The sequence below is a fragment of the Saimiri boliviensis genome, chromosome X, assembly GCF_048565385.1.
Source record: "Saimiri boliviensis isolate mSaiBol1 chromosome X, mSaiBol1.pri, whole genome shotgun sequence".
Classification (NCBI taxonomy): domain Eukaryota; kingdom Metazoa; phylum Chordata; class Mammalia; order Primates; family Cebidae; genus Saimiri; species Saimiri boliviensis.
This window is the reverse complement of record NC_133470.1, coordinates 49,404,348-49,414,582: the sequence shown is the minus strand read 5'-3', so window position 1 is coordinate 49,414,582 and position 10,235 is coordinate 49,404,348. Positions and strand designations below refer to the sequence as shown.

The following is a 10,235-nucleotide window of genomic DNA, read 5'->3' as shown; positions in this document are numbered from 1 at the left end:
GGTCATTTTGCGGGAGTTGTGTTTACTGCGCCTTCTATTCCAATTGTTTACTTTCAAGCTTGGTTCCTGCATGGGCAGATGCCCTCCCACGCCGGAGGTCGTGTTTTCACCGTGGCATCCCCGGGTCGAATCCACTATCACTGGTTAGAAAATTGTGTGCGCGCACACTTTTTCTTTTTCTTTTCTTTTCTTTTTTTTTTTTTGAGGCGGAGTTTCGCTCTTGTTACCCAGGCTGGAGTGCAATGGCGCGATCTCGGCTCACCGCAACCTCCGCCTCCTGGGTTCAGGCAATTCTCCTGCCTCAGCCTCCCGAGTAGCTGGGATTACAGGCACGTGCCACCATGCCCAGCTAATTTTTTGTATTTTTAGTAGAGACGGGGTTTCACCGTGTTGACCAGGATGGTCTCGATCTCTCGACCTCGTGATCCACCCGCCTCGGCCTCCCAAAGTGCTGGGATTACAGGCTTGAGCCACCGCCCCCGGCTTACTTTTTCTTTTTTTTTTTAAAGCAATGGGACCCTTTAAGAACATGAAATAGTAAGAGAACTTCTAGAGAATTTTCTAGAATGTTTGTGAAAACTAGGGCCATCTTGAAGCATAAGTATGAAGCTCCACTAACTGAGCAAAGCACCGCTAACTAAGCCCCTCCTCTCATCCCCTCCCCTCCCCTCAGGCTACAGTCAGAAAATCGTGGGACAGGTGCAAACAAATCCTTTAACTGTATTTGAACCGAAGTGAAACAGCAGGGTCAAAGAAGAGTTCAGAGGGAGTTGTGAAGTTGGCAGCAGCTTTACAGAGAACTACACTGAGGGCCTGAGGGTAGAACGCGGGTACAAGGTGGAACGTTTAACGTCTCTGCTCTGGGATTCAAGTCACTTGGCTTATCGAAGCCCCTGTCCTCATTTGGTGATAATCACAGCGCTTCCTTCACAGGGGGGGAGAACAACACAGAGGCCGTGGGAAAAAGCCCAGCCCGCTGAAGGTGCTCAATGAACGGGAGTCGCGGTGAGTACTCCGCCTCTACCTCGGCTGAAGCCCGCCCCCACCGCCACCTATTAATTTTGTAGTTTGGAGTCACCGAGTTCACCTCCTCTCATAGGAGGAGAAGTGTGCGACTCGGGGTAGCTTAACTCCCTGTTTGCCCGGAGGAGGGGGAAGGCCAGGAAGGTTTGGGCCCCACTCAAAATGGAGCCAAACGTCTGCCTCGCCTAAGATGGCGGCTTCTCCGCCTCTGGGATCAAGGTCTTCAGCGGCGATTGGGCACCTTAAACAGAAGAGGGGTTCCAAAGGTGGCTGAGAACCGCCCTCCATTCTGAAGGTGGTGCCCCGCCCCCACCGATGACGTCACAAGGGAGCCGGCGGCTCGCGGTTCCCCGCCTCCGCCGCGCTCACCTCGCGAGCCCAGCCCTCATAAGATGGCGGTCGCCTTGGCTCTTTTGGCAGCGCCGCCACTCTCAACATGGTAGCTGTTTACCCCGTATTTCTCCTCCCCTCTCCGCCTCAACTTCCTCGTTGTTTTGAATAAACTTTATTGACTACTCCGAACTGCCTACCACCGCCACTGGGCTTCTCCCAGCGACTTTTCGGGCCGTGTGCCTCGGACGTGGCGGCCGGTTCATCTCTTTCGTCGTTGGTTTGCTCGCGACTATCTCTTGCCGGCCCAGCGACGACGCCACTTGCCCATTCGCCGGGCGGCCGACAGAGTAGGCCCCAGCCGCGGTCTCGAGTAGGCCCCAACGGCCGGGCCGAGGGGAATGTTGTGGAAGAGGCTGCTTTGAAGCACCGTCGGGCGGCTGGTGCCCGCGCGACCCAGCAGAGTGCTCGAGGGAGAGGCGAGCGAGGTACTCCGCGGTACGGGGACTATCCCACAATTCGACGCGCGCCGCCGTAGGGGCCGGAACTACCGGACGCCTCCACTGAGGCGCCTCGCCGCCCCGGAGCTAGCCCGGCTGCCGGCGTGTCGCTGGGACTGAGCTCCGCGGGCGTGGAGTCCCTGCAGCTCTAAGCATGAGGAGGTCCCTATAGGATTCGGGACCGAAGACGTTCTTGTCAGGTTTGGGGCGTGAGGAGGTTCCTGTCAGTTGGGGAAGCGTTAAGATTCCTGTAAGTTTCGGGGGTTGCGAGGATATTCCTGTCAGTTTTAGGATATTCTGTGAGGTATCTGAACATCTGGGGAGACGGGGGAGCTCATCAGTTTGAGGGGGCCGCAAGGAAACCCTGCCAGTTTGAGTGATGTAGAAGAATCCTTGCTTAGTTTCAGGAGTGTGAGGGTCTAGTCAGTTTGACGGGTTTTGAAGAGCTCCTTTTGAGTTTCGGGGGTGCAGCCAGAACCCTGTCGTCTTTAAAGTACAGAACGAGCTGATGAGTTTATGTATTTATTTCTTTTTTGGGGGTGGTGAGACTCCTGACTGGTCGGGGAAGGAATGAGACTGAGGGTGCTGGAAAGGATCATTTAAAGTCACCGAACACGACCCCAGAACTGTGATTTGAGTTGGGCGCCTAGTCTTGGCTGTCTTGTTCGTGAAGGCTTTGAGTAACCTCAACAGACTTTCGGGGATCCCTTATCTTTCTCTGGCTGGCCCTATTTCGGGGGGCGAGAGGAGAGTCGTCCTGAGATACCCCTAGCCTCATTTTTGAGGCTGTGGTTTGCGTCATAATAAAGGGAGCCCTGTGAAACGGGCCAGCTAGGAGAGGGTTCAGTGAGCGATTAAAGAAGCTTCCCGAAAAGGCTTCAGGTATTTTCCTCAAACGCGGAGAGAAGTTACCACCGACTCCGGGGCCGAGGCGGGTGGGGGGTGGGGCGTGGGGAGTGGGGAACGGGCGCTGTGGGGGCGGTGGGGAGCCTCGACGGTTGAGCGCCGTTCTTTACGTGTGAAAGCAATTCTAAAGGCCGGGTGGACTTTCTCTGGTTGCCCCCTACAGCCGCACCAGCTGTGTTGCATCCTGGCGGCGCTCCCTCTATTTGAGAACTGAGGGTTGGTGCAAGGGGGTAGGGGGCGGGGGGCGGCGGGCGGGGGGCGGGGGCTGATTCACTCTGTAAAAAAGTGTTGTTTGTGCCTAGCCGCCGTCCGGAGAGGACGCCCGCTGCCGCCTCCCGCCCCTCTTGACGCGACGAACCTGGCCCGCCGCAGAACGCTCCAGGGCCGAGCGAAGATGGCCTCAGTGCCGGTGTATTGCCTCTGCCGGCTGCCTTATGATGTGACCCGCTTCATGATCGAGTGTGACATGTGCCAGGACTGGTTTCATGGCAGGTAAGGAGGGCAGGCAGGGCGAGACAGGGGGCGGTGGCCAGGTATTCCCACTTGCTCTCTCTCCCTTTCGCAGCTGTTTTTAGATCCCTGCTCAGAACCCCCTCTCCCAGACTCAGGTTCTGCCCATCTCTCCGTGCAGACCAGGACTTAGCTGACATTAGCCTCTAGACGTTTCTCCTTTTTTTGTGTTTTCGCCTATGTATTTCTTCTTTGCACCTTTCTTTTGAGTATTTTTTTTTAGATGTGTGAGACCCCCCTTTTTTTTTTTCCTCTCACCAAGTATCATTTTTATATTCTGACAACTATGTTTTGCCTCACACACTGGCTTTGGGGAAAAAAGTATTGGTCATTTGAGGTACTTGAGTCCATAAAAAGGGATTTGAGTCGTCGCTTTGTACTTCGTATCAGAGTGACCTTGCACAAGTTGCTTTGCCTTTCTGAGCCTCATTGTCCTCAGCTACAAAATGTATCAAATATATCCTTTCTGACTTTGCAAAACACTTTGCATGTACTCCATAAATGGAGGCAGAAATACAACAGTATTTTATTTCTACAGCATTTATCTGCAGTACCATCCAACTAAATTGAATTAAGCAGAATAGATACTGGGTAAAATAGCAGGAGTAAAACCATTGATGAATTCCCTTGAGTTAACCTAAGCACCTGTCACCCAGAATTCTGGGGAGGTTAATATGTGCGATAAAACTAATATGCCGTTAATGGGATTTCAATTTCAGCTACGGAAAGACAGCCTTGAGGGGGCTTTGTATACTAGAGCACAACAAAACAGTGTATGGCACTCTCCTCCTGTTGCCTATTAGATTCTAGCATTTTTCAGTTGTCTGGTCTCCTCCAGAGGAGCTATCTCTATTTTTACTTATTTTTTTTTTTTTTTGAGTCAAGGTCTCACTCTTATCACCCAGGCTGGAGTGCAATGGCATGATCTTGGCTCACTGCAACCTCCGCTTCCCAGGTTCAAGCGATTCTCCTGCCTCAGCCTCCCAAGTAGCTGGGATTAAAGGTACACGCCTGGCTAATTTTTTATTATTTTTTGGTAGAGATGGAGTTTCACCATGTTGGCCAGGCTGGTCTCAAACTCCCGACCTCAAGTGATCCTCCTGCCTTGGCCTCCCACAGAGCTAGGATTATAGGCGTGAGCCACTGCCCCCAGCCAGCTGTTTCTATTTATCACCGTCAAAACCAAACTAAACGTGCTGGTGCTGCTAAAATCATGCCCTCAGCAGGGACTGCCCCCTGGCCCCATATCCAAATTCATATTTAACCAATCTTTATTGACTATTTATGATGTGCCAGGCACAGAGTTCTATTTACTGCCTCATGTTATTTAAGAGTGGACAAGCCTAGAGGGTGGGACCTTTTCCTTTGCTCTGAAAATAAGTGGGATTAAGATGTCGTTCAGGATTCCTGGTATCTTTGCTAGTGCTGATCAAGTCATTCCTCAGCTTAAAATTATTTCAGTGGTTCGCCCATGGAATAAAATTCAGTATCCTTTGTGTGACAGACAAGACCTTTTGTCACCTACTTGTTCAATTTCATTTTCTGCCACTACTCCTTCCTTGTTCTTTATGTCCTAGCAAGACTGAACTATCTATAGTTCTGGGAGAATTTCATACTCCTCTTCACCTTTTTGTCTTTGTACATGCAAATTCCCACTAATGTCCTCCCTTTTACAACTCACAGACTGTAAAAGGTGTAAAAGGCCTTCTTGGTTCCCATTGCACTTTTTGTGTATCTTTATTAAAAAGTAATTATTTTATCATATGATAGTTATAAATAAGTCTGTGTCATTCATTAGCCAGAGTTTCCTGAGGACAGAGATGTCATCTTTTCATTTTTGGTGTCCCCAGAACCTTCAGTACTGAACATGTAATAGATGCTGAGTACATTTTTGAATGAATGAATGAGTCTTCATAAAAAAAAAAAAAAAAAAAAAAAAAGCTGTTGCCTGGAAAACACTATGGAGATAAATAAAAGGAAAAAAAAAAGAAAAAGAAAAAAAGCTGTTGCTGGTGGCCCTTACTTTGGATTGTATGGGAAATGTGTAGGTTCAGATCTATAAAATGGGCTCCTGCTAACTCCTCACTCTGGAAACGGAACAGGAATGAATACTTCCCAAGTGCTTATGTTTTCTGCCAGAACCCATGACAGGGACTTTGGATAAATTAGTCCATATCCAACCCCGAAAGTTAGTTATTTTTCTTTTAAATAATGTTCTTATTTTTTCTCTGGTTTTACAGTGAGACCTGCTTGTTGTAGAAAATACAGAAACAGTGTAAAGAAGGAAATAAAAGTCACCCGAGTCTATTACTGTCTGGCACAATCCATTGTTAAATTTTTTGTTGCATTAACTCCCATCTTTTGAGTTAGAATATAAACATACTTTTACAAGATGGGATTGCATTATAAATACCATTTTACAACCTATTTTTTAATTTCTACTTATTGTTATAATGTGTTTGCCAGGTCATTACATATTCAGCTAAACTTGATTTCTGATATCCCATGATATATATGTGTCACCAGTTAACTTGGTCATTTCCTTTATGGTTGGATACTGAACTTTTTTGAACATTATTTGTACCTTTTTATATTGTAAATAATGTTGTGAAGAAACTTTGAGGGTTCTGGAAAGGTTTTGCCTCTTGATATGAGTGCTGATTAAAACAGAAAAATAAGCCAGTTACGGTGGCTCATGCCTATAATCCCAGCACTTTGAGAGGCCAGGGTGGGCGGATCACGAGGTCAGGAGTTCAAGACTAGCGTGGCTAACATAGTGAAACTCCATTTCTGCTAAAAATACAAAAAATGAGCCAGGCATGGTGGCATGTGCCTATAGTCCCAGCTACTCAGGAGGCTGAGGCAGGAGAATGGCTTGAACCCGGGAGGTGGAGGTTGCAGTGAGCCAAGATCACGCCACTGTACTCCAGCTTGGGCGACAGAATGAGACTTTGTCTCAAAAAAACAAAAAATAAACCAGGAAAACACTGTGGCAAGTATCGTTGCCCAGTAGATATTTGACATTTATAAGGCACACCATTGAGGCCTTGAAGAATTCTAAACTTACAAATACAGAAGTGGGCTTATGGGCCAGGCTCCTCTTTAGTCACATTTCTATGGTGAGTTCTTTGTTTCTGTGTACACCCTACACCGTAACACAAGTTAACTGCCTTAATTTTTTCCATGAAATACACCAAATTAAAAAAATCTCTTCTCACTCTTCTCTATGGGCCCCCACTGAACAAGGAAGCTAGCTGAGAATCAGGTCCTTGGTGGGTGGTTGCTCTTGCTTACTCAGTGCATTGCTCACACAAACACACCAGGCTCATAGTGCTCCATTTGTTTGTACTTCAGCACAATTGAAAATTACTACATGCTATGGACTTTTTTTTTTTTTTTTTGTGACAGAGTCTTGCTCTATTGCCAGGCTGGAGTGCAGTGGTGCGATCCTGGCTCACTGCAACTTCCGTTTTCTGGTTTCAAGCAATTCTCCTGCCTCAGCCTCCCGAGTAGCTGGGACAACAGGCATGCACCACCATGCCCGGCTAATTTTTTGTACTTTGAGTAGAGATGGTTTCACCATGTTGGCCAGGATGGTCTCAATCTCTTGACCTTGTGATCTGCCTGCCTTGGCCTCCCAGAGTGCTGAGCCACTGTGGTGTGAGCCACTGCGCCTGGCCGCTATGGACTTTTTATGGTGGCTTTCAAGAGTTAAGCCAACAAATTTTAAATCCACAAATGCCGAGGGGTAATAGAAATATGTTCATATCTCTAGTGACTTTTGTAGGATAGCTTTCTTTAAGTCCAGCTGGGGATTATGGAATATAATGCCAAGTTACTTTCTGGAAAGGTTATTACAAGGGAGGCAACTCTTCCATTTTGCAGTGGAGAATCTGGAATTTGTGGAGATTAAGTGACTTTCTGAGTGTGTGGATTTGAACTTTGAATTATTTGATATCAGAGCCCAGGTTCTCAGAAGTGGAAAAAACATGGTATTGCTTCATTCTTCCTGTAAGAAGCTAGATTTTGCAAAAACACTGATTTGTATAGCAGTAGTTCTCAGACTTTAGCATGTATCAGACTCACTTAGAAGACCTGATAAAATACAAGTTAGGGATGCCCTAGCTACAGTCTTTCTGATTCAGTAGGTAAGCAGGGCCCACCCTTGAGAACCACTGATTTAGAACATTATCCTGTTTTTATTCCTTCTCCTTCTGCAGAGTGAGATAGCTTCTGATATTGAAGGATGGATGGACTAACATATCATTGCTGCATATCAGTCATTCTCTCTCTTTTTTTTTTTTAATAATTCCTAAGTAAGCTAACACAGGAGGAATGAACATTATTAAAGTATAGTTCATCAGCTGGGAATTTGTTCAGAATGCAATTTCTTGGGCTGGGACTGGGACTCGGCAATCTATATGTTAACAAACAAGTGATTCTGATTCACCCTAACATTTGAGAATCGTTGCTATATACTAGTGGAGAAAACTAGTTGGCAAGCATTTACTGATTTGTGGGATTTGAGCACAAATCTCACTCCTTTACAGTTTCCCTGTTTATAAAATAAATATTGGTTGATACATCCCCAAGGAAGTAATGGTGTGGATTTTAAACTCTAGAGGAAAGGAGTAATGGTGTGGATTTTAAACTCTAGAGGAAAGGGCACTGATTTCAGATCTGGCTTCAAATTCTGATTCTGTTATGTATTAGCAAAGAATTTCTTCTCTGTGAAGCCTCAGTTTCCCTGAGAGGTTGTGATGATTTAGATAAAATGGTTCTAGCTATGGTTTTTTTTTCTTTTTTTTTTTTGAGACAGAGTCTCACTCTGTCACCCAGGCTGGAGTGCAGTGGCACAATCTTGGCTCACTGCAACCTCTGCCACCTGCGTTCAAGCAATTTTCCTGCCTCAGCCTCCCGACTAGCTGGGATTACAGACACCTGCTACTGTGCCTGGCTAATTTTTGTACTTTTAGTAGAGACGGGGTTTCCCCATCTTGGTCAGGCTGGTCTTGAACTCCTGACCTTGTGATCCGCCCCCTTGGCCTTCCAAAGTACTGGGATTACAGGCGTGAGCCACTGTGCCTGGCTATAGCTATGGTTTACTGAGCACAAGCTAATGTTCCACTCACTGTGATAACCACCTCACCTAATTATCTGTATTCGATCTTTTTGGGGAGTTTAAAAAATTATTCTGTTTAATAGTTATAGGACTATTCAAGTTTTCTATTTTATGTTGGATATGTACTTTACAAGGAATTGATCCGTTTCATCTAAGTTGTCAAATATATGTTTGTAGAATTGTTCATAGTATGTCTTTATTATCCTTTTGATATCTTTAGGCACTGTAGTGATAATTTTCTTTCATTAGTGATACTAAAAATAGTATCAGGCTGGGCATGTGATGTCAATGCCTGTAATCCCAGCACTTTGGGAGGCCAAGGCTGGTGGATTGCTTAAGCCCAGGAGTTCGAAACCAGCCTGGACAGCATGGCAAAACCCCGTCTCTACAAGAAATACAAAAAATTAGCTGGCCATGTGGCACATGCCTGTAGTCCCAGCTACCTGGGTGGCTGAGGTGGAAGGATTGCTTGAACCCAGGAATTTGAGGCTGCAGTGAGCTGTGATTGCATCACTGCACTCCACCCTGGGTAACAGAGCAAGACCCATCTCAAAAAAACAATTGTCTTATTTGTCAGACTTGCTACAGGTTTGTCAGTTTTATCGCTCTTTTCAAGGAAGGAGCGTTTTGTTTCATTGACTCTTGTCTGTTTTCAATTTCATTGATTTCTGTACTTTATTATTTTCTTCTTCCTTTGGGTTTATTTTGCTCTTTATCTAGTTTCTTGAGGTGGGAATTTAGATTACTGATCTCTTGTTTTTTGTTTTTTGAGACACAGTCATGCTCTGTCACCCAGGCTGGAGTGCAGTGGTGTGGTCTTTGCTCACTGCAACCTCTGCTTCCCGGGTTCGATTGATTGTCCTGCCCCAGCCTCCTGAGTAGCTGGGATTATAGGCGCCTGCCACCACGCCCAGCTAATTTTTGTATTTTTAGTAGAGATGGGGTTTCACCATGTTGGCCAGGCTGGTCTTGAACTCCTGACCTTGTGATCCATCTGCCTTGGCCTCCCAAAGTGCTGGAATTACATGCGTGAGGCACCGCACCCGGCTGACTTTATCTCTTTTCTAATGTAAGCCTTTAGCTATTAATTTCCTTCTCGGCACCAGTAGATTTTGATATGTCACATTTTCCATTTTCATGTAGCTAAGGCATTTGAAAAAAGGGTGGCTTTTTTTTTTTTTTTTGAGACAGTGTCTCACTTTGTTGCTCAGGTGGGAGTGCAGCGGCAGTATCATAGCTTACTGCAGCCTCCAGCTCCTGGGCTCAAGTCATCCTCCTGCTGCCTCAAGACATTTTTAAATTCCCTTTGAGACTTCCTGTTTGATCCATGAAGTATATAGAAGTATGTTGTTTAATTTTTAAGTTTTTGTAGAGTTTCCTGTTACAGTTTTGTTATTGACTTCTAGTTTGATAATGATCAGAGAATATACTCTGTATAATTTCAGTTCCTTGAAATTTATTGAGATTTGTTTTATAGCCCAGAGTCTATATCTTGGTAGATGTTTTATGATCACTTTAATGTGTATTCTGCCATTGTTGGGTAGAGTGTTCTATAAACATCAATTAATTGCTGTTGGTTAGTGGTGTTGCTGATTTCTTCTCTACCCTTGCTGATTTTTTTTTTTTTTTTTGAGGTGGAGTTTCGCTCTTGTTACCCAGGCTGGAGTGCAATGGCGCTATCTCAGCTCACCGCAACCTCTGCCTCCTGGGTTCAGGCAATTCTCCTGCCTCAGCCTCCTGAGTAGCTGGGATTACAGGCACGTGCCATCGTGTCCAGCTAATTGTTTGTATTTTTAGTAGATACGGGGTTTCACCGTGTTGACCAGGATGGTCTCAGTCTCTTG

General features: G+C 46.0%; 1 protein-coding gene across 7 annotated transcripts in view; it reads left to right on the top strand.

The window, feature by feature from the left end:
• Positions 1-709: 709 nt before the first annotated feature.
• PHF8 (PHD finger protein 8) overlaps positions 710-10,235 on the top strand; it is a 105,304-nt gene continuing 95,778 nt past the window's right edge. For 2 of the 7 annotated variants that reach the window (XM_074391815.1, XM_010331565.3), the window contains exons 1-2: positions 710-1,005; positions 3,062-3,251. In XM_074391815.1, the coding sequence (XP_074247916.1) occupies positions 990-1,005; positions 3,062-3,251 (206 nt within the window). In that variant the 5' untranslated portion in view covers positions 710-989. Of the gene's footprint in view, positions 1,006-1,108; positions 2,104-3,061; positions 3,252-10,235 lie in introns of those variants that run through there. The other 5 variants (XM_010331571.3, XM_010331568.3, XM_010331570.3 and 2 more) reach the window with 5 other exon arrangements.